The following is a 25,267-nucleotide window of genomic DNA, read 5'->3' as shown; positions in this document are numbered from 1 at the left end:
GCTGGGCAACTCTCAGCCTCCCTCCACGTCGCAGTGGGTTCAGGCAGACAACACCATAGGAAGCTTGGGACCTCTGGGGTCTGGCTGAAGATATCTGTAAGTTTGGGTCTTGCTGTGCTCTTCGGAGGAAAGGTTTGGGGACATAGACTAAGCCAAACACAGATATCATAAAACAAAATTTATCTTTAATTGGTGAGTGTCAACAGCAGTACAAAAGATGGAGTGATGACAACTAGTTTAGGGTAGAGGACAGTCTTGAGGTAAATGAGCATAAATAGGCAGTTCCTATAGACACTCCCCCGTGGGCCTGAGCCCCATCATGGCATATACATCATCACCCAAGGATGGCATGTCTAACACATATCAGGAAAGCACCTTGTGCAAAGAGGGGGGAAATAGCTAAGGTGCCAACATATTCCAGGATAGACAAAGACGGCACGCCTTTCTATCACATCTTTTCCCTTAATCGTGAGGCAGAGCAGGGAAGCAGCCCTGGAGAAGTTCCACTGGAGGGTGTTCCATGCTGAGTTTGTCTCATGCCAATACTGTCCAACAAGATCCAAGAGGTCTGTATGTGACAAAGCTAAGGGCAGTGATCCACTCCTTCCGATTCTAATTTCCCGTTTCTTTAAGTCTTCAGCAAACTTCTTTTTTTTTTTTCACTATCCAGAGGAGAGTGTGCGAAAGCTGTGATGGTAACCCTTCAGGTCATTTAAAAACTTTACACTGGACTGTACAAGATTTTTTTTGATAAACTATTTACATTTTCAGACTTTCAAACATATTCAAAGCAGCAATAGACACTAGTTTTTTTTAAATGCTTGTTTGTTTTTCTAATTGCCCAAAATAGTTACCAGCCATGGGCCAAGTAGGTACCTGTGGTATTCATAGAATTTCAACAAAGAGAATCTGCACTTAAAATTTGCTGGAGGGTGTGCTGAACGTCCCTAGAGTCTAAAGGGTCACACCCACAGTGTTGCTATGGGAACCAATGCACAGTACCTTGACAACAGAGTTGTAGTTGTCTGGACAGCCCTACACAAGCTTTACACTTCCAAACAGCAGCCAGCATGTCAGTCCAGCATGTCAGTGAGTTGTGCTGATTAAATTAACATAGAATACAATCTCACAATATACATCACAAACAAATTACAATGTAGGAAAAGAAAAGAGTTACAGTAAGATAAGTTATGTAGTAACAGCTTAGAGGCTTGTATAGGGTAATTCAGAATTGTACATGGCGAATACAAGAATGAGCCAAAACAAGTGCTAAACATCCTAACGTGCTACAGGCTGGAGGAGAACACAATGAAGACTGCATTTTTAAAAGAGAGCAAATGCACATGGGATGGAGGAAGACGGTGGAGGATGCACACCAGCAGACCTGCAATGTGTAGCAATGGCAATTAAACCTTCGAACATTCCCCAGACTCCAAGAGTGCTCACACTGAAGCCCTGCTCTATGCCTGCACTTCTGTGGAAATAAGACACCAGCAAGAAACATCACCCACTGTCTTCCTCCAACTCCTTTGTCAATAGAAGGGAATCTGCAGGAAGCCTTCCTTTTCCATCCCTCCCCCACTCACTGCATCTCTGCCCTCAAGCATCCCCAGTGCCAGTTTACAAGTGGAGATGATGGGATGGGGACAAAGAAGAGCTTTGCTTGCATATCATGATTTTCAATCTATTTTTGATGTGCAGAACCATGATCAAGCGTATGTGGTATCGGAAACAATGTGATTGGCGGGAGAAATAGCTGCTTAAGAAGAAACCATGTCAGGGGTAGAGGACCTAAAAATTGCAGTGCAAGTGAGAGGAGTGAGGTCACCACTGTCATTAGACTTTCAGAATGAGCTCAAGTGCCAGCCCAATCCTTGAAGGAAATGTAGACATGAGGCAAGGCTACAGCTGGTGTTGTTGCCACTTTCTTAGTAAAGAGGAAGATCCTGCCATCATATCAGTCTGTTCCTCTAGACACATCTCTCTGGAGTTGTTGGCACTTGGTACAGAACTTCTATGGCTCAAAATCATGAAGGAATTCTTATTTCCTATCACTAAGGAATTGGTAAAGTCAACTGATTGAAACTGAGTGACTACAGAGCAACAGCCTCCTGGATGGCATCATCGTGACCAACCAGGCCATGTTTCTAAAGGGAGGTGCTCATCTCCAATTGCTGAGCTCCAGGCTCAGAAGGTTGTACACTAGAGATGTAGCCTGGCTTTACTGAAGCCTGGTTTCAGCTCTAGAGGGATCATACCCTTCTTTAGCACTCCTGGCTCCCATAGGGCTGGTGTCCAGAGGAGGCCAGCATTTGACAAGTGGAATAGCTCTGTGAGGCCACACCTGAATTTAGAACCTGGCCTGGGAGGTGTCAGGCCTTGGTGAAGGGATTCGGGCCCAAGGCAGGCTAGAAGGTATCAAATACCAAATGAGGCAAACCTGAAAGGCTGAGAGAGTGTTTGTGAAAACAACATGGCCTGGAATTTGCCAGTGAGGAAGAGAAATTGCCAACCTGGCTTCTCATGGATGGACCTTCTCTTACTCTGACCCATTAGCCCTTCCTTACTATTCCATAGAGCCCATTCATTAATAAGGGGATTGCTTTATTATTATTGACAAAGAAAAGCCTGATCCAGTGAGTTCTTTCATGGAGACAAACTTGGGTTTTGATTTAAAGCTAGAGTAAAAGAAGGAACGCTGCAGGGAGGTGACTTCAGAAGCCCCTAGACTGGTACCATGAGGATTATACTAACCTTGCAGGCAGATCTTTACCTCTAAAATGCAACCCCTGCTTCTTGCCTTACAGGGCCTCAGAACTATCTGGGGAGATGGATCTGGACTCACAAGCAAACTGACTTACTCCTAGCTCTGCTGGAAACTGAGTGTGTGCAACTCCTCAGCTTTCTATAAGGGAAGAGGGGGGGAGTCTGAGTTGGAGGACCAGTGGATTCCGGACCGCATGAGAACAGGTTGGAGTCCTGGTGTCTAGGCTAAGGATGGACACTGCCTCACTGGAGCTGATAACTCTGTCCACACTAAATGTGACTGCTCAGCTTTCAATGTGGAGCAACACATATGGATAGAGAACAGAAAGAAGATACATAACTTATATGTCACTAGGAATTCATGAACCAAAAATAAATTCTATTTCTATGTTATATTTACACAATTAGAAAACTCTAAAAATGAGATGGTGAAGTCATAAAAACTTTGTTTAAGCCCCACTGATGTAAGTGATCTCTGTGATTGTCATTCTCCATTCCCATGGATATTTAGAGCCAAATGTGGCTAATAAATAGAATAAACTGTGTATGCACAAAATTTAGATTAGAATACAGCATTACTGTCTGAGCCAATGAGAGGCATTCACACCCCATCATTCCCAGACAGCCTTTGTATTTGAAAACATGGCTAGAAGTTACTGGACCCAGTGCCGAGGCAGAGCTGGAGCTGACACGAAGTTCCCTACACACATGTATTTTGCATAAATAAATGAAATAACAAGACATAAAAAAATGACTCAGATCCGGCAACTGTGAGGCAAGCCCACACGAGTCGAAACAGATGACTTTTGTTCATGTAGTTTCCATACCAGTTTCACATTAGTCAGTGATAAAAAATACCATTTATATCCAGTGCTTGTAACACTTACGAAACAGCATCTGTGAGTGTGTGTGTTTTTTGTTTGTTTATTTGTTTTTTTCTTTTTTTCTTTTCTTTTTTTTTTTTACTACAAGCAAATCAAGTTTCAATCCTACAGAACAGTCCTTTGTTCTCCACCAGCCCAGAATATTATTTTGGCATGGTCATAAAAACAAACAAAATTAACTACTATGCTAAATGTTTGCCTTTGTGCAAAATTAATTACATACAATACAATGCTAGCCATATAACATTCTACCTATGCAGCACAATTTTAAAAAACAAAACAAAACAAAACCAAAAACAAACATACCAGTGAGAGCAGAAGCCAAAGAGAAAAGGAGAAACATGAGAAGGAATTGAGGAGAGACAGAGAGTCCAAGAAATCAGTAAGACATAATAAATACTCATTTTGCTTTTGAAAAGTGACCTCCTCCTCATATGAAACCAATGTACAAAAACAAAGTTCCAATCCCCAATCAATATTAAGAACAAAACATTCCTATCAGTACCTTAAACAGCTTATGGGGAGCACTCACAGCTAATGACACAGCTGGTCATCTCTTGGCTAGACCTATTTATTGCTATTAGGTATGGCCTGGAGCACTCTTCAAATACATGTGAAGTTTTACTACTTTCTCCCAAGTGACAAAATGGCTCAAAAAATGTGATGGAGCTGTTCTTTGTCCTAACGCTCAGATTCTGGACTGTCCTGTTCACTGACTTGCTCCCATGGAAGGGTTCTGGGTAAGGCTCCCTGTAGTAACCAGGCCAGGGTTCAGGAAGATCAAAGTCACAACACAGTAGAACTGCCTGTAGTTAGAAGATGGGAGAGGGAGCCTCATGCCTCCCAGCCCAGCAGCATGTCTCCAGAGCTCACCTTGAGTGACAAGAGCAGATCACCTCGTTTACAAGCAGCCACTGAAAAATGAGGTCTGCCAAGGAGCTGGTGGGCTGCCCCAGGAGTCATCTGTCCTACAGGCTGGCAGCACTCTCATGTTTCCCCTTCCCTGTGGCTACCTTTTGCCCTTGTCTTTGTGTTGAGGCTTCTAACACCCTGGAAATTTTGCAAAGGTCTCCATGGATGTGCCAGTTGGGACCAGGTTGCTCAGTAAAGGTGACAGCATGCTAGCTTCACTGTAGACCCCTGTGTGGCCTATGGCCCTTAGGCTTCAGAGTGGCTGCCAGAGGCTCCTTGACCCGCAGTGACCATTGCTGACCTTCACTGATGAATGGAACTCAGGTTTTACTGTTTACTGAAAACTGAAGGAGGGAGAAACTCTAGGCAAAGACCTGGGGTCACAGTGACTCATAGGGGCATACATGTTTGTTTACATGTAAGACACCTTGACCCAGATTCACAAGCCTGCAGCCAGATAGACACTCATCTTTAAAAACAACAATATATGCATTTACTAACATCACTTCAGAAATGTTTCCAGGGCTCTGGGGACATGAGATTGCTATGTACATCTTTTGTATCCAGCAGGAAAAAGAGGTGAAAGGGCAAGGAGGGCAAAAAAGAAAAATTATTAAATTAATGCCACCAATAATTTTTAAAATAAATAGTAAGTGGACCCTTGACATTCTGGAATGAATAAATTATTTAAGAGAACAATGTGTTAAGATTGAATGTCAGGGTGAAAGGCAAGGGGAGAATGGATGTAGTGAGAGGTGGCCTCAGGCAGGGGAGACCACCATGTCGGTGTCTGGTGTGGTGATCACTCTGAAGCGTCTGTCATCCCACGCCACACACTGATGGCACATCAAGAGGCAAACACAATTGGGTTCACGCACTGTGGCAGCCTTGCTCATTCCTTACAATATCTTGTCTCCAGATTCCTGAGTACTTCACCATTTTCTGGGAAAAAAAAGGTGTGGTTTGCTATTTTATTTTAAGATGCCAAAGATTGTCTAAGACTTTGCAGTGTCTCCTGTAAGACTTTCAAAATAGTTAAGATTCAAAAGTTATGAAAAAAGTTTGGCACATTCAAAGTTGAATTCTACACATGGAAAAAAAATGGAATTCCGAGGCCTTTTGAACATGTTCTATATGCAGCCGCACACACCGTGGACTTGTCCGGTTTCACAATATGAAATCCTCAGTTGTTTTCTAAAGTAATTCAGAATAAAAACACATTCACAACCTGTAGCCGGCACAGCATACCTGAGTGAGAATGTTTAACCCCATCTAAAACAGTAACTTAAACCCTTTGTCAACATCCCAAAGAAAAATAGTAAGACAGAAATGTAAGACTTGAAAGACGGCGATGGGCGGAGATAAGTTTCCAAGTCCCGGTGTCTCATATTTAATACGTCTTCACCTAAATAAACAACAACAGTAACGGTAACGACAAAAACTCAAGTTTATGAGAAATCAGGAAAACTTAATCTGTCTCACACGTTACGAAGCGATTAAGACCACTCTGCTGATGTATGGTGGAGCCACAAATGCATGCGGGCTCTTTAAGAACTTTGTTGTTGTTGTTGGGGAAAGGGGGTGAAATGTCAGAGTGTTTTAATTCAGCAAACAAAAGCTCCTCAGTTGGCACTGACAGGCTCTGGGGCCTCATTTTCGCTGCTATAGTCTGATTTGGGATCATCTTCGTAGTCGTCATAGGCTTCCATTTCATCCTCTCCATTAATCATGTCGTTCCCAGCCAGGCTTGCGCCATCCATCTTCATACCATACGTGCTCTGGATGACAGGGAGGCTGGGCTCTGGGCTGGCAGAGGTGCTAGAGCAGTCAGATGTCATCTGAGGTGATGGTGTGGTCGTTGCCATAGTAATAGCACCAGGATACACAACACCTGTTCCTGTGGTGATGGGAATCTGAGGCTGTTGCCTGTATAGATTCAGAAACAAAATGAAAGAAAAGGGAGATGTCTATAGGTTCTTATATGAGGCCCAGGACTTCCTAACCCACATTTCCAAACCAGGCCCTCTGTAAACATGCTAAGTGGCCAGAAGGGACAAAAACTTTTCTTGGAAGAATCCCTGGATTGTCCCTGATGCTGTGGCTGGTGGTTAAACAATACAACACAGCAATTTGCTGACAGTTTCACAACATAAAGGCAGAACTTTCAACTTGGCAAATGTCACTGAGCTCAGATCACACTTGGCATTGGGTTGCACACAAATGCTGTAGTTAAGACCACAACGGTCCATGTGAGACCATTTTAAAAGAGAGGAGGGAACAGCTTTTTTTTTTTCTTAATAGTCAAGAGGCAGGGGCATATTGTAATGATACTCTTAAGTGGGTTGGTGCCATCTTTAGCTTGGTTTGAGAACTATGGATGAAAGAGAAAAATGAGAAAGGACCTGGCAAGTCGCAAATAGTCAGAACTGGCAAAGGTTTCATTCCTTCTCTGTTCTAATGTGTTCTTGTTGCTGTAGCTGGACTTGGCAAGTTAGGATCCTTCCAGAATAGTCATCTTAGATGTCACTGCTCCTGAGGCTGAGGATGGAGCTAGGGCTGGAGGACTAGGCAATAAAGAGCAGTGAGATTTGCACCCTAATAATAAGATGCACCAGGCATGCTGCTCCTGCTACGTCTCAGAAGATGCCAAGTCAAGTCACACCAGATCACTTCTTCATACTGTGTCCCCAGTTCAAACAAGTGAGCAGATCTCATGAAGGTTGAGCTCTCCCGTATTAAAGACCTGCCACAGCGTGTCTCCTTTCACCCAGCACAAAAGAATTAAAACTCCACTCAGCTCAGACACTGTGTCTGAGGTGACATTTTCAACCATGTACAGTTTATCAAGTGGTCCTCAGTGGTTTGGGGCAGCATACACCTCAAGCATCATTGTAATTGCCTTTTCTGAGCTTTGCTATTCATGTTTGTAAAAATGGGGTCAGGGTGTTCTGGAAGGTCCTCCTACCTATTGTAACCAAGGCTTCTAGTCAATCGTCATTCGAGTAATTCTTATTGGCCTTCTACATCAGTAAGACTTTCTACCCACCTCATTCTCAGGAAAGATATGCATATGTATGAAGCAGCTTTGTGGCCAGCTGGTTAGGGACACCCAAAGATGGTGTCATTTCCTCACAAAGGCCCCCCAAGATGTCTGGAGATAATGAGCTCACACTGCCTTTAGGGATGGACCTGCAGCCACCACAGGGGTTCCCCCTGATTCTTTAACCCTTTATTAACATAACACACATTTGTGTGGTTGTCACACACACACACACACAGATAACTTAATTCAACAAACAAAATCACCCATTAAATTCCTATTATTCCTCAGATGACATAAGCTGACGACTCAGCAGCACATAGCTGAGCTAGTACTGACTCTGGACCTGCTATTAACCCAGTTCCTGTGATTCCTATGTTGAATCTGATCTCCTGAAGGAAGCAAGTGATAGGAGAAGTTACTGTATCTGTAGATGCACCCTATGAAATCCTGCTCCCTCTCAAATTCCAAAAACATGTGCTTCTTGCTTCTTAAATTTGGGGTAAATTAGCACAAATTTAATTTCATGCTGACATTCCAATATATAAATGCATTACATTTATAACTGATTTTGGCTAATTATAGTAGAGTTATTTTTGTCTTAATTTACAAGTGTAGACAGAACACTTGACTACAATATTGGCCCATTTTACAGATTTCCTAATATGACAGTTATTCTAAACTTTTCAGACCAATACAAACTATCAAATGGAACATTTTCTTTAAGTGCAGAAAACACATGCTTTTCATGAGAATAGATGGTCGCTTTTTGGAGTATTTTAATTAAAATATCTGTATGATATGTATATCTGTTATTTTTATGTCTTAAGTAGATGTAAATTCAGCCAAAAGCTCAGCTCTTGGTTCTGTCAAGCCCTCCCCCAACCTAACTTTCTTTCCATGGTTCGTTGCTATTCTCCTCTCCAGGCCTCTGCTCCATCTACCACCTTCCTGAAAGTTCTTTACTAGTGGGTCTCGAGGCAGGGCCACTCACTCCCTGCTCTGCCAGGCACTCAGATGAACCTGGGTGGAGAAAGTGCACTGCCCTGCTTCTGCTCTCTACATGTAACATGTGAGCTTTGCAACAGCCTCTGGTGCTGTCAGACAGCAACATTTGGCACCTTCTCCCAGTCTACTCCTTTCTCTCTCCAAGACAGCCAGCCCCTTAGTACTTTCAACACTCATCAAAGCTGGCTTGTCATTCAAAGATGATGGCCTGGCTTTTCATTTCATGTGGCAACTAGACACAACTAGAAGCTCCCACCATCACACTGACTCACTTGTGTCTCTGAGCCCAACCCTCTGCTTGCACTTCGCATGTTTCATAAGGTCAGAATCTGACACAGAAGCCTCTTGCTTGTCCACTGAACTGATTTCCCATGGCTTACTACCTCTCCTCTCCTCTCTAGCTGCTGCCTACTTCTCTGATGTTCTAAAACAAAACTCAGGAAGGTTGTCTCTCTTCATTTCTTCCTCTCAGTTCTTCCTTAGACCCATTTCCATTACTCCAATACTATACTGAAAACAACTCCAAATACTAAATCCAAAGTCAGCTTGGTTCTCATGCAATACTGTGGTTTTAAATAGTATCAGTGTGCTAATACCACCAAAGTTTATATCTCTAGCAAGTACCTTCCCTCCTAAACTCATACTCACTCTCTCTTTCTCCCCTCCTTCTCTCTCACACTCACGCTTGTGTGTGTTTTTATTTAGATGCTAAAGACTATCTCAGTCTTATAGGTGAAAAACCAAACTCCTAGTCATTCTCTGGATTTCCAGTCTTGAGTGGCCACTCTGATCTTGGCTAACGAGTACTCCCAATCTTTCCAGTTGCTCAAGCCAATCCTTAGTAAGAGTTCTTTCAATTACTACAGTTAATCCATTAGCAAACCATGTTGGTTCTACATGGGGAAAGTATCTAGAATCTATCTACATCTTGGCACCTCTACTCCTACACACCTGGTTCAACCACCATCAATTCAAGTATGATTTATCCTAGGAGCCTAGCCTCTTTCTGACAGGCTGTGCCTCCTCAGACAAGTTTCAACAAAGTGACTGGAGTGATCCTTTCAAAGCCCAGAATCTTTTGTTTTCCTTTGTTTTTAATTCTTCAAAGCCTTTCCTCTATGCCTAAAGTTAAACTCAACTTCACAATGGCCTGTAAGGTCTTTCACAGTTTGCCTCCATGACATCTATAATTCTTCCCATCTATTCCTCTGTTCTGCTCCTGTCATTCTGGACTCCGTTGTCTTTAATGAACAGGCATAGTTACTCCTAGAGACCTAGAGGACTATGTCTCCTCTGACTACTATCTGCACAGCTTGCCTTCTCACTTTCTGGAAAATGCTGGGGCTACCCTAACCACTGGACCAGCTTCCAAAACACTCTGCCACTGCCCCTTCCTATTTTACTTTTCTCTGAAGGTGCTTGTAGCAATTTTACACTTATTTGTTCATTGATTGATTGTATGACTTCTTCCACTACTAGTATGTAAGCTTCATAAGAATAGTATTCTTCACTAACTTAGCTCCAGAGTCCAGACAATGCCTGACCATGGAGCACACTCAGTAAAAATTTGGTGAATACATTGAGTTAGTGGATAAGGGAACAGACCAGTAAATGGGAAGAAAGAAACAATGGAAAATATAAGTGGCATTTCAGACAAGAAAAGACATGAGATTAGAAGTCTGGGAGGGATAATGACAAAAAAGATAAGGATATGACAATCTTTAGAGGTTGAAAGATTGTCTGCATAAACAGAAGACCAAACCAGAGTACCAGGACCAATTTGCAAATCAACAGGCAGATTTCAGAGCAGCGAAGGAGAAACAACCTTCTAGTACTAGAGAGGTTTCCCAAAGGAAGCATCTTTCTTGGGAGGTGGCAAGCCAGCCAGCCAGGAGCCTTAGTGAAAATGCTAAGGATTACAAGGGTGGTAGGTGACATAAAGCACATAAGATCTGAGACCCTTCTGAGGCTACAACAGACTCTGTGGAGATGAAGTACAAAGCTATATTCTACTTTGGCTGTGTCATATTATTAAAGTGAGCACAACTAGTGTGAGCTGAAGCACCTTGGCTCTCACTGTTGCTCCACCCAGTCTATTTTATATGTTCATCACCATCTCCTTTGTATTATTGCATATTTGACATTTTCTATCCCAGGCATCAACCCCCTCCTTTATTCATACTCAGGAATCTACTTTCTACTAGCCAGACCTTCCCAAACCTCAAGTGCCTCCCTCCAAGGTACCTGTGGATGGTCTGGTCTTACTGCATAGCAAACTTCTTTCCTGGGCTTCAGTTATTCCTGTCTATGTGTCTAGATAAGCACTTCATCATGCTGTACTGTGAACACTACCTGTACTGTAGCTTGTGTGCAAACTATTATCAGTTAACCCAGTGTGGTAGTTTGAATGTTATTGGCCCCCATAATCTCACAAGGAATGGTACTATTAGGAGATGTGGCTTTGTTGGAGTGGGTATGGCCTTGTCGGAGGAAGTGTGTTATTGTGGGGGTGGCTTTTGAGGTTTCCTATGCTCAGGATAGTACCCAGTGTCTCAGTCTACTTCCTGTTGCCTACAAGATGTAGACTTCTCTGCTACTCCAGTACCAAGTCTGCCTGCATGCCACCATGCTCCCTGCCATGATATTAATGGGCTGAACCTCTAAAACTATAAGCAAGTCCCCTCAATTAAATGTTTCTTTTATAAGAGTTGCCATGGTCATAGTGTCTCTTCACAGCAATAGAAACTCTAACACACCCAGTGATGCATGTGTCTGGCTTATCTAACCATTGAACGCTCCAAAAACTTTTGTCTATAGGAAATGCCTTGTGTTTTGGTGATTTAGTACAGAACTGGACATCTTGCTGGTTTCTAATAGGCTCTTAACAACTGACTGGTTAATCAATAAACAAACTGAAAAAAATAAGCCAGCAGCATTATGTGCTGTCTATCAGGAATCACTTTCCTAGAAAAAGCACTTTTTTTCCTTTAGAGATCAATTTCAAAGTCAAAATTCAAACACTGCACATTTCACAGATAGGAGTAGCTGGCAGACCTTGAGCTCTACAAATAATCCAGACAGAAGCTGAAGATGTCTTGGAAATATTTGCATGCAGCTGACTGGAACAAAGCATTACCTGGGCTGGATTGAGACCAGCATGGAGACATGGTTTTAAATCACAAGAGTAATTCTGGAATAGTCTGGCTGTGACAAATATAAAAGGATTACATGTTTATGCTGGTGAACCTCAATAGTTTGCTCCCCCTTAGACCCTGTCAAGGTCTGTAAGTGGAGGCAACAGGACTTGGTTCATGAGAATGTGAGGTGGGTTGCATGGCTCTGCAGATGATGCTGTAGGAAGGGGTGGAAATATGAGCAGTCTTCTTGCATTATCTACTAGTAGTTCTACACTAGCTCCTTATGGGACAGTGCAGCAAACAGAAAACTGTGTCTTAGGCTTCACTTGACTCCTGTATATTTAAGATGAAAATGGTGGGTTTTCAGATCACTTAGGGGCACAATTATCTAGGAAGATAATACTTCTAATATAGTATGAAATAAATACTGGACTCATAGATTTTTCTAAAATAACAGGTCTGCACATTAGTCAGTGTTCTTGGCATTTTCCATTTGCTGAGTCATATTGGTGCCATGGTCATCCTTATTCTACATACAGAAAACTGATAGGCAGAGTTGGAGGTTCTGAGGAACAAAGGTTTATCCACGCCAGTACAATGATGAAAACACACTCTAGCACCGGAGCCAGAACAGACTGGCTCTGGAGTCAATGCCTTTACTACTGTCCTACATGGGTTCTAATTGTGACGTGCATACAACGTTAAGGCAAACATATATTATAACCATATCAGCCTGACTTACATCTCAACCATGCGCCTGACTATGTGCCTTGGACAAGTGATTTCATGTCTACCAACAAAGTGCCTGTCAGTCCTCAAATAGTGATGGTGTCTATCCAATGCATTTGGTATATTTTCAATAATCTATATTCTTCACTTAGAACATCATATTGCATAGTATGAGTATTCAATACTTTTCCACTATCGATGCTTACAAAGTCATGCCACTTGGATACTCTTCAGTGTCTGTGTAATTTACTACTAGTTCTGGGGAAAATTACTAAATGTGTTCTAAATAAAAAGCAACTTTAGCAATGATTCATTAGTAAAACATAACATTGTAGCTAGACAGGCCTCAGAAAATATCAATTCTGTAGTCATAGAATGATCACAAAATCCTAATACTTCATGTGCCATATGAAGGAGTTAAGTGACAGGTAAGAGGAAATTCTATTACATATTATTGACAGAATTTTTTTGTAATAGCTAAGTTTTCTAACTCATCAGTTAAGTTGTACAGTCATGGAAATGCACAAAAATGTCAAGTAATGTATATGATATTCTGGCTTGAAAGGGATGCATGTCTTTTCAAAATCAGCTATAAAAATCGATCATGCCCCATCAAGACGTCAATAATAATCTTTGAGTTTTTGTTTGTTTTGCTTTCTGCTCTGCTGGTTGTAAACTTACAGCTAATAAAGATCAATTTCCAAAGATGAACCTTGGGGAGTTACCACTCTATCAGATTTAACTATTTAGAAGAAAATACTAGCTTTATGTAGCAGGTATTCCTGGAACTGGGCAGAGGGAAGCAGTCATCTGGGAATAAAGAACAGGCCTGGTGGTAGTGGTGGCCCATGCCTTTAGCCCCAACACTCAGACAGCCAAGGATACACAGAGAAACCCTATCTCCAGAAAACACACGAACAAAGCAAAAATAAAAAACAAATACAAAAACCCAGAACAGACGTTCTGGTCATTGCCTGTCCTTTGGCAGCACTGTTTGTTCTAGAGAGTGAAGCTATCCTTCCTTGACAGATCTTCTTGTGCGGTCAGGAGCAGTCCAGCCCCTACAGCTCATATCAGCACATCCCACAGCCATGTACTGCACTGCTTTCAGGGTCCAGGAGCCCTTCACAAACTGCACGGCTATGTTCATGTCTGTCCCAGAAGAACTTATGAGGCACATTGTGAGGATATATGGTAAGGAGGGTTTCTTTGCTGTTAGGGATGACAGAGATGAAGATGTGAAGTTGAGCTTTCATTTCTCATCACCTTTGGGAACCATGCAGATTCTCTGAACCTTAATTCCTGTATCTTACTTAGAGGGTTATGGATTGAGTGACCTGGGTATACAAGCACCTAGTTCAGTGTGGGCACCCAATAAATTGTAGATGTCACTAAGTTAACTGAGAATTACCAATCTCATCAGTCTGCACCAGTATGTGATGGGGTATTTGGATACAGACCCAGTTTAGTGTACTCTGTAGCAAAGATGACTAAGTTAAATAGCACTGCTATAACTCATCTGTTCAAGTATCAGGAAACAAACAGTACTTCTGATAACCTTTAAGGACTGTGGTCAAAGAGACCCAGCAAGTATCACTCAACACATAGGGGCATAAGAAGGCCAGGAATCACAAAAGCCCTCAAATTTAAACTTTTCAAAAAGATAAATACAGTCTCGAGGATGCAATACCAGGTTAAACATACAGGATGTTGTTTAACATCCTGCAGTCTTAAATCCATATTGTGTTAAAATGACTAGTCTGCTGAAAGGGCACTATGAACCTGTATTTTTCATAAACTGTCTCATTATCATGTGAATGGTCCAATTATATTGCATTGTACTTTTTGTGTTAAAAGCATCATTGTAAAAGGTGCAAACACTCACAGCACAGAGGTATTTGATAAGCCTATTTTGCCACACCTTCATTTATTAACATGTTAGAATCTTCAATTAATAAGGTGGGGCAATTCTCTTTATGCCAAGAGTCTAGAGAAACTCCTAGGTGAACTAAGGAGATAAATAGCTTTGCTGGGATAGCGGATACCTAGTAAGTCAAAATGCTGGTCCCGGGGTTTCCAGCTACTGTCCTAAGCACTGTCTTCTAAAAGTTCTGCCTTCTTGACTTGTCTCAGTAACTATACAGATTGTCTGTTATCATTCCTCCCATTTTACATGTGAGGAAATGGAAGCTGGCTAAAGGTAAGGTCCCTGCCCAAGTAGGTGACAGAGTCAGCATTTGTTGCCCAATCATCAAACCCCAAAGCCCCAGTTGTCCCCAAGAACCTATTGTACCACACATAGAAGGCTCTTTTACTGACTTCCCGCTTATGCTATTTGTTATTTGAATTCATTTCACCCTTTTAAACACAGACTTCTAAGACCAGCAAGTTCCATCCTCAGGGTTTCCCTTGGAGCATCCTTAAACAGGAAGAGTGCCGCACTCACTATGTAAGGCCCCTCTCTTTGCACCTTTAAATGGAATTCTCTTACTAGGCCAGGGTACAGCTCCCCTTTGTCCTTCACATGTCCTGGTAATGTGGTTTCCTTTCTGCTTCCTCCACTCCTCTCTCTCAACCCTCTCCTAGGATTCTCCCTCTGTCTGCAGCTGCTTCAGCTTCTGTCTCCAGGGTGCCCCCCCCCACACACACAGGCTGCTAAGGTCTGAGTGCTGGAATCTCTAGGCATCTGCCCACTTATCCTGACTACTGTGGTTAGGAGGGGCCGCTCTTGAATGCAGACAGCCCGTCAGCCAAGTCGAAATTTATACCAGAAATCTATTACCTAATTTTTAAACAAAATGACATGAAATCAGACTTGAAGATATCAAAAACATGCCCAGTTTCTGATTTAAGCAAGAAAATCCACATTGTTACTGCTTCCACCACAGGATAATTTACTGCAACAGGAGTTCTGGATACGGTGCCAAAAATGAGGTCTTCTAACCAATGTCAAGGCCAATTATCTTGTGGTAGATCCCACAACAAAAGCAGACCATTGTGACTACAGTCAGAAGCACCACCAGAGAAGCCGGGAAGCTGTGGGGATTTCTAAGAGTCAGTTTTTACTTTTTCTCCCTGTGTGTCTGTCTAAATAAACTACCAGAAACTCTGTGTGTGGGCACTGGCCCTCTCGGGTGAGCATGGAAGACATGCCATCAGCAGGTTTGTGTGGAGGGGGGCAGCAGACAAGCTGTAGGCTTGTGACAAGGCAGAGAGAGTCCCATAGCCATGCTCTCCGCGTGTCACAATCCTCCCTTCACTAATCTCTTTCCCAAACACATACACTAGAAGCATCTATGGTTCTTTCCTGGAAGGGGAGGGTGGGGCTCCACTCAGGGCTACGTACCCCACAGTGAAGAACTGTCGCATCTCCTGCCTCCGGGAGCGCATCAGTTGCTTGTATTCCCCAATCCGCAGCTTCTTGCCATCCACGATACACGTGCGCTTCGGCCGGGGTTTGTACTTGTAATTTGGGTACTTCTCTAGGTGGATCTTGCTTAGCCGGGCCTGTTCTTCATAGTAAGGTTGCTTCTCCTGATTGGACATGGATTTCCAGCGAGATCCTAAACATGAAATTAGCCTTAAGTATATAAGCGGTCATGGTGAAGTCCACATGTCCCAGATCTGTATGACTGGTCATGCTTCCCATTACTTTACTGCCTTTGCCCAGGAGCTCCTGTTACCACACACCACTGAGCCTCCCAACCTGTCCTTTAAATCACAGCACCACACAACAACAACAACAAAAATACAATGTGTTTATTGTATTTTTTCTCTCAGTATTTTATGGCTGGTGATACTATGCTATTTTTAAAATTATTGTCATTATTGCATGTGTCCGTGGGTGTTCAGGTGTGTCAGAGGACAGACATCTTTGGGAAATTATTTCTCTCCTTCCACTTTTATATCAATTCTGAGGATTGAAGTTAGGTCACCTCGCCAGGCCTGTGAGACAAGTATGTTGCCTTCTGAGCCAGCCCCACTGCGCAATTGTAAAATGGTTTTGCTACCACAACCAACAGCTTCCCGGCTTAGCTGTCTCTCAGCTTCCACATCTCTCTCCTTCACTCCCCTCCTCTCTCTCTCCTCAAGGGTTAATATCACAAACCTTCAAGGCATGCTTCTGAGACTGGCAGGATTCTCAGGGAGCAAGAACCTCTCTTGGTCTCAGAAATTGCAGTCTCTCCCGCTCTCCAAGCATCTTTACATAGATGTTAGCATTCTTGCATATATAGAAACCTACCCTGTGCATTGTCACCTTTAGGATGACACAACTCTCCTGAAGAGGTTGTAGCTATGGAAGGGGAGGTGCAGCTGAAGTCATATGCACCATTCTCAAGTTCTATAAATGATCATTCAAAGACGAACCAGTAAAAGCACAGATTTTTAAAGGATGGTTTATACAGGAAGAAGGAAAAGTATTCCCTTCTCTAATATTGTTTACAAAGAATTATCTAAACACTTGATGGAGAAGGGATGTGCTTTTTCACATGTATTGAATTGCATTTTTTGTGTCTGGTGGATAAAGTGCTTACAGCTGTGCAGACTGGATGTTAGCAGTTCTTCAGTGGCGATTTTTCACACGTAAACAAATGGCAAAGTTGTACAAATAGTCTCAGTAGCTAGCAGTACCCTGGTTTGCTCTCACAGCATCCCTGTCCTTTCCTGGTGGTTGCATGAAATTGTGCAGATCCTTCGGCTATGCCAATCAGCTTGTTATGTTGGCTGCCAGCATAGGGCCCCAGGTTAGGATTGCTGGCACCCTTGAAATGTGAAATGCTCGTGCATAACAGTTTACATTTTAATGAATATACTTTTTATGTTCCTTGTAATGTTTTCACAGGATGCATATCAATAATAGAGATTCTTCAAGGCTGCCAAGATGGAAACAGAGGGCGTCTGTGCCCATCTGAAAGCTTACAAATGCTGCTACCAAAAATGCAAGAAACAAACAAGAAGTTATCAGTAGCTGTGAGGCTGGAGTAACACTGATTTCTTTTATAGGTCTTTGAATTTAGAATATATATATATATGTGTGTGTGTGTGTGTATTCTGCCCATTAGGAACATTTTAACTTGTACTTAAATTAAAAAGAATATCATCCCCTTGCCTATCTCTGAAACCCTAAAATTGAAATTTCTCTAAATGGAAGTGATATTTAGCATTTGCTTTAAAATGCAAAAGAAACAAAAAGTAAAAAGCCTGTGTTTACATGTTCTACATCTATTTGGTCCAAAGTATGTTTTAAATTTTCTTAGAGGCTCCTGTCTCAAAATGTCTCAGAATCAAGTTAAATCATTTATTTTGTGACAAAACACGTGTATTTGTGTGTGCCCAGATCACTGGTATTTACTCAGGTTAAATATTTATTGCTCTTGAACAAAACATTTAAAGAATTAAAGCCACAGTTTAAGCCTGGTGCTTTCCAGAAACTTAGGCGGCTCCTTTGGGTTCTGTTCTACAGTGGCAGCTTAAACAGAACAGGGCCGTCTGTGTTTCTTCTCTCAAAAGAGGAAACATGTTGACTGTAATGCTGCATGTTGAATAAAATATGTTCAATATGTTGAGCACAACAGTTCCACACTGTGTAATCTATGCGAGGCAAGCTTACCCTGATGGAACAAGGCTTGAATTTAAGCCTGAGAACCTGGAGGATGGTGCTGGCAAAGCAGGGCTTTACCCTGCGGTTGCAGCTCGGCTCATGGCTATGAAATTTGAACTAGGCATACAGCATCAGATTAAATGTAGCTTTATTTTACAAGTCTTGAAGTTATCATTAGAGACATTGTTCTGCACCCTATGAATTTTACACCATTTGGGGGCACCCCTAGTACTTGGTGAATTCCCCCAGTGGGCCATGTGAACCTGGGTTGTAAGGTCTGTGTTTACAGGGCTGCCTGTCCCTGAGAGTTCTGTGAGCTCACTCAATAGTTGTTAAATTTACAATGTAAGCACATTACTCTAAATTCAGCTCTAAATTAAAGTTTTTAGCCAGGCTTACTTGGTGATAATTCTGTCCAAGAATAAAGTTTACAGGCAACATCCCTTCACCTGAACTGTGTTGTGACACTCTGAGAGAAAATGCCCAAGGCTGCCATGGCCATTTGCTTTAATTTCATTTGCCCCCTGCCGATGGGTTTCCCTTAGGGAGTCTCTTCTGGTCCTGCTTGCCACCATTGCACCCAGCCCACCCTCCTTGTAGGGTAAGATATCAGCACCAGCTGGGCTGCAGCACTCGCCTAAGATTTTGCTAATGTTGGAGTTATGCATGTCAGGGAAAGCCTGAAGAATTTTCCTCCTTTCGTCCTTCGCCCAAACCATGAACGCATTCATTGGTCGCTTGATGTGAGGCTCGCTGCTGGCCCGGCCGCGGGCATCCCTGTAGACGCGTGCTTCAGCCACAGTGGCGCCTCCTGTTGGCCAACAATAATACTGCTGTAGTTTAGCTGCAGAGCCATTCATTGCTTTGCTTCCTGTAATGTTAGGGCAGGAAGAACAAGATGGGGAAAGTATTATTACCAGGGCATTTCACATTTTTCTGCCTGGCTCCACTGCTGTGCCCAGGCCCATCTTCTGTTCTAAGACATTTTTTGGAAGCAGACAGTTTTAGATGTTTTTAGACAAGCCTTTCTGACACAGAGTCAGAGAAGGTAGGCCAAACTGATTTTGCACATTGTTCCTTCTCTACACCACATAGTACACGTTGTAGGTGGTAAGAAAGCCCCAAAGGCCTTCTACTCCTCCATGCCAATCCCACTATCTTTCGAGTCCTATTCAGTTGCTGCTGTTTCAGGAATGAATTAATTCAATAAAATGTATTCACTGAGTAATCACTTACTAGAGAAGCTTTATGCACCAGGGACAGGAAGGTGAATAAAGCCTTCAGGAAGCTCACAGTCCAGTGGGGCAGACACTTATGACTGGCTATGTGGAAAATTCTGCAAGACTGGAATTAGCAAGGCACCAAGAGAATACAAGGTGGGATGGTCAGTCAGCCAGTACATTCTGAGAGACATGACATCTCAGCTGATTCTGGAAGGATGAACCGGCTGGTAAGTAAGGGAGGGGATGAAAGGCAACCTGGAAGGGCATTCAGGCTACAAGAGCAGCCATGATGATACAGAGGCTGCCCATTCAGGATGCACTGCCTCCCTTGGCCTATAGGCTCATGCCCTTAGTAATCACTGCATATGTGACTATCTCCTTCTGACAGTTCCACTTCATCCCTGGAATGTGAAATCCCTAAAGTTAGAAACCCTTATTCTCATACTTGTATATTAGTACTTCCCAAAAAACCATAGTAAATATTCATTGAGTAGGAGATAATTGGTCAATTCATATGCAAAATAGTAGGCTAAATACCCATTTCAAGGGTCTTGATATATGTTTCTGATGATTAAAAGGATATCTTTACTATTTATGAAACTTTGACACTTTCTAAAGAACTAATTTATTAGCACAATGGATGGACAACTCTTCCAGGACGAGGTGGGGATAAGGCTTACCTGCAGTAGTATTTCTGGGATCTGGTGACATATGTGACACACAGAATTCTAATTACTGAAGTGTGTTAAATGAATGAGTAGATGAGGCTCTGGCTTTTCATACACTCTATGAGTGTGACACAGTGATGTGTGCTTTGCCTTGTCTTAACAACTGAATATCTCTATATAGATTGACAACATCTATGGTAAAATGTGAAGTAGGCACAGTTGATGGCCTCAGCTAGTGTTTCTACTACACAAACTAGTAATCCTGCCCCTCAAATTCAGTATGCATTAACACCAACACCTCCATTTTCTAGAACAATCCATTCAGTCAGGTAGCACAGTTCTGCAGGAGCAACATGCCCCATCAATCTCTGGTCCTTCTGTCCTATTTCCAGATACCTTGCTTAAGGAGCAATTTGTTTGTGTCAAAGCCAGTAATAAATTAGGACATTAAGGGGTGCTATTATTTGGAAAATATGGTCATCATTTACTACAGACAAAAGACAGGATGAAAGGATGAAATTTGGCTAATATTGTGAATTTTTCCTTCAACATGAAGGAGGGCAGTGAGGTCACTTTCTGAACATTATGAAAAAAAATAACACACATTTTATAAACAGACCTTCCTTAAGCCCACTAGACAGAATGATGCGTTACTCAGAAAGGCTCAGATCCCAAGATGCATAACTAATATGCTACCTTTTTGCCACCATACCCACAGTACATTAATTTCATTTAAAATGCACTGACCATACAGGATAAATTGATTTCACTTTATGTGAGTTTGACAGCCATGTTTATTGTGCAGTGAAATGCAGTGTAGCTTCCAGCTGACAATATCCATCAACATGGGGCAATATGCTGACTGCTGGGCCAGATGAAGGCATGCATTACTCTGGAAGCGAAACACTCATTCAGATACGACAGTGTCTTCTCCTGAGGATCACCGTGGTAATTTATGACACCCTTGGTGCCATTACTTTACAACTGACATGGATGCAGCAATTTATATACTGGCATGTGTACACATAAAAGGAGACAGGTTTGTGGAGAATGTCAGATGTGAAAGCATGTCAGTATTATTCTAAGTTAACTATTATGCCACAGGTGATTAACACTCAGGACCTGCTTTTTCTGCTGGCGTTTCCTCTCTGCTAGCAAAACCGGATAGCCAGCTTCTCACTTCTCCCTTTGCAGCATTATTTCATGGTGACATGGGATGCTTTACCCTCCCACACACTGACAGAAATCATGGTGAGATTTTAGAATTTAGTCCAGAGATAATCCATATATTCCACACCACCCTACTGATGCTGATAGTTATTCTTCTAGATTTGTACCCATTTCTCTCTCCTCTTTGTCTCTCTCCTCTCTACCTGTTCTCCTTCGCTTAAGGCTGTTATACAGCTTAAGCTTATTCTTCTCTTCAGAGCTCAGTGATATTCTGCATCTTTTTTTTTTTTTTGGTTTTTCAAGACAGGTTTTCTCTGTGTAGCTTTGGAACCTATCCTGGCACTCACTCTGGAGACCAGGCTGGCCTCGAACTCACAGAGATCCGCCTGCCTCTGCCTCCCGAGTGCTGGGATTAAAGGTGTGCTCCACCAACGCCCGGCTGATATTCTGCATCTTGCAAGGGGCATAGATCAGCTTCTCCCTCTACCAAAGTCTTCTCTTCCCCTCCCCAGCATATACCACTTTACACCATCAGTTTCAGAGAGGAATTTTGGGGCTCCAAGGATGAATCCATAGTGAATAATTCAAGTGCAGTACATATTACTACAAAATGCAAAGTAAGAAGGAGCAGGCAACCCTTGAGTACATAGGTCTGCATCTCCCTCCCTCTCTCTTTCACCCTGTCTTTTGCTTGTCACTTCTTTTCTTTTCCAGAAGGAATGAGCTGAAAAATGGTGTTAGGAAGAACCAAGATTTTGGAAGAAGAGACTTATCCAAGGAGACCAAAGTTTAAAATCATGAATTGGACTAGCTGTTATTGCAGTGTGACTTTTAACATGGTACAAATCTACAGTCCCCAGACCCCACTGTTGGGATACATGTTTGCCTGGCTTCCCTCCTCCTCCTCCTTGTGATTATATCCATTCTCTCCTGTCTTCCACATTCCCTAAGGTAACTCACCACTACATAAATGATATCTGAGATGTTACTCTTCTTCTTAACTAGACAGTTAAGACTGATATATACTGTTGCTGCTGTTGACAAGTGGTAACAAGCTTACATTGCACATGAAAACTGGCATCTCACTCTGGACTCACTACTACTAATATCCTAGGAAGGGGAAGTTCTTTTCTGGAACTTACAATATCTGGATTTGTGTTCAGGTTGTTAAAGGAACATAGTGCTAAACTACAGATGCTCCACAGGGACATGCTGAAGGCCTCTTGTATTTTCACATTTTGTAGTGGCTGCATCTCACATAGCTTCTAGAGGCTATCTAGAGTTCACTGTGCAGAATGATGCTTTCTAACAAAGACTTCTTGGGCTGAATTTTTTGATAGGAAACATCTCTTGGTATCACTTTCTTTTTTATTGAAAGATGGCAACTCATCTATCACTTGAGCTTTGGCTCCAGATTTGAAAGAAGTGGGGAAAGAATTTCACAAAGATATGAGAGGTGGGGGGAGACTTAGAAAGTGTTACTAAACTTCCCTATCATCTCCTTTATGATATGAGAGAGCTGGGGACTCTATACATACACTATACATGCATGCATAAATTCAGAGCTTAAAAATGAAAATACATTTTTAAAAATCCCTTTAAAAAGATACAAAATGTTTTACAGGACACTATGCATTATTTCCAAGCTTTTAAATTCTATATATCAAGTGTGCCAAGGCCAATTCACTTTTGAAAACATCATTAGTTGCATAGAGAAAAGTATTTTTTTCTAAAATAACCAACTCTTAAATCAGAATCCAGCACCAGAGCCAGATAGGGATCACTAGGTGTTGCATGAGGGACTTTTAACAGTGGAGGAAAGATCTGTGACATCAAGAGAGTCCCCTAGAAAGTGGCTGGAAGGAGTGTAGACTCACAGCGATGCATCCAGGACCTCAGCTTCTCGACTGACCTTTGAGTCCTCATGGACCAGAATCAGCAACCCCAAGAACCTCTACTGAAGCCCCTGAGGACAGCAGTACCTACCAGGAGGCTGAAGCCCCTGTCTGCTCGGACCTCCTGCTTTATACAGTCTCCCTGCACCAGGGGGTTTATGTTGGTTAACTCATCCTTCATCTCCAAAGAAGGCTGTGTAAATACAACATTTCAGGTAAACAAAGACATCTGCAGGGAGAGGATAGGAGCTACCAAGACAAAGATTTCCTTAGGAAGCTTCAGAGTGAGTGATTTAGAGACGACAGAAAACAGAGTTTTTCCAGGTGGGTTGTTAAGAAGGCCCAGTTTACCATCACAGCCTATGTCAATGGTCCTGAACTAATTTTACAGAGGGGCCTTCCTGGGTAAATCCCAGGGGCTAGCTGGATAAGTGAGTGTTCAGTGTGGATTTGTGTATATATAAAGTTCTCTGAAAGACATGCTGGATATTTCTATACTGTGCTTGGTAATCACCCCTACAGATTAATTTAGCAAACTCTCACAATAAATTTTCAGTGTACTGGAAGCACCAGAAGTCTCCATGAGGTAAATAACACAGACACTAGAATTTTTCAGGGGTTGTTTGGATAGGGGAATGACACCTAGTTAAAAGTTAAACACCAGTGCTAACAAAGGTGATTTCAGAACATTACAAAAGGGAAGAGGAGCTCTGAGCATCCTTGGGGTACACACAGGTGCATTACAGGGAGACTTCAGAGATAGATTACTGCTTGAACCCTTAAAGAAGGGCAAGATTCAGTGAGCATGGTGTCAAAGTGCTCCAGGGAATCAGAATGAATAGACAGACTTGCAACTGGAGCACAGTAAGACACTGGCATTGGCTAGGGTTTGTGGAGAAGGGAGGGGAATACTAACGGATGAAATTAGAAAAATAAACAGGGGCTGGATTGTTAAGCAACTTGAATGCCAACCTCAGTCGCGTTTAAGGTATTTAAGCTGAGGAGAACAAATGTATTCTAGAGGAGATCAAAGCAGAAGCTAAAAGAGTGAATACCACCAAAGAGTCTCAGTGATTAACTGTGAACTCACATAAGGAAGGGAGAAAGACGGTGCTTAAATACTTTCTGAAAGGTTTTAAAACCTTACATTTTGTTAGATTGGATGAAAAAGACTGCAGTTAAAACAATCTACCCTTACATCTAGTAGTATCAGATAGCTTTTTATTAGACCAAACCTGAAATAGACAAACCCTTGAAATGCTCGGCAGCCATCTGAAGACACCAGAAAGCTACCAAAATCAAGCAGAAACTGCAGAGGACTTTATCCCAGAAGGAAGGGAACTTCATGTAATGAAATCCTATTTTTTTTAAAGAGTTTCCACAAGAAGAAACTTCCCACTGTGCTTGCACTGAGTGGCAAAATGCAAACAGAAAGCCTATCAATGCTGCTTATGGTGTCAGAACACAGACTGTGGCTTCCAGTTCTGAACCCTGAATTCCACAGGTAAAAGGGATTTCAGGTTTTTCACCATTTGAATGGTAAAGAGATAAAATATGGGACAGCAATAGCACAGTGACTCAGGAAACTAAGATAGTAAATGGAACCAAGTTGCTAAAGTGGCAAAAATCTAACGGTGAGAACAATCAAGGATTCTGACACACCCTCAGAAACACCATTAGAAATAGAGCTGACAGATCAGCAGTGGAGCATAGGGAGACTTTCAACACTGGGACATGGACATGAAGAAGCAACATGGAAGCAGAAAGAAGGTCTTTTAAAGGCAGATTATATGACTAAAGCCCATCACATTCAAAGTCACCTTAGATAAAAAAATGAGTTAAATAATTCAACTTTAATTCAGAGATTTTTTTCAGAATGAAATAGAAGAGAGACACATAGAGATATTTTTTAAGTGAAGACTTAGTAATTTGAAAAAAATTAATAAAATTGGCTTACCTATTCCACACTAATCAACAGACAGAGAGAAAAAAACCCAAAACATCAATATTGACATTGAAAGTGGGAATTTCACTATGGGTCCTAGTCACACTAAAAAGACAATAAAGGGATATTAGCAATGACTGAATTTTCATCAATCTGACAACTTAGATAAAATGAACAAATTGCTTGAAAGACACAGTTACTAAATAAGCAGAAAGCATGAATTCTCTGAGAGCTGAGAAAGAAAATTTATAAGCCAGAAACCTCCTGGAAAAAAATCTAATTCTATTT

At 42.0% G+C, this 25,267-nt stretch overlaps 1 protein-coding gene across 2 annotated transcripts in view; it reads right to left on the bottom strand.

The window, feature by feature from the left end:
* Positions 1-200: 200 nt before the first annotated feature.
* Sox6 (SRY-box transcription factor 6) overlaps positions 201-25,267 on the bottom strand; it is a 318,006-nt gene continuing 292,939 nt past the window's right edge. For both annotated transcript variants that reach the window (XM_035442269.1, XM_035442268.1), the window contains 3 exons: positions 18,716-18,949; positions 15,823-16,039; positions 201-6,488 (listed from right to left, as the gene is read on the bottom strand). In XM_035442269.1, coding sequence (XP_035298160.1) covers positions 6,185-6,488; positions 15,823-16,039; positions 18,716-18,949 — 755 coding nt within the window. In that variant the 3' untranslated portion in view covers positions 201-6,184. The remainder of the gene's footprint in view (positions 6,489-15,822; positions 16,040-18,715; positions 18,950-25,267) is intronic.

Source organism: Cricetulus griseus, chromosome 3 (assembly GCF_003668045.3).
Source record: "Cricetulus griseus strain 17A/GY chromosome 3, alternate assembly CriGri-PICRH-1.0, whole genome shotgun sequence".
NCBI lineage: Eukaryota > Metazoa > Chordata > Mammalia > Rodentia > Cricetidae > Cricetulus > Cricetulus griseus.
The sequence above is the reverse complement of the archived record's forward strand: the minus strand, read 5'-3'. Positions and strand labels throughout refer to the sequence as shown.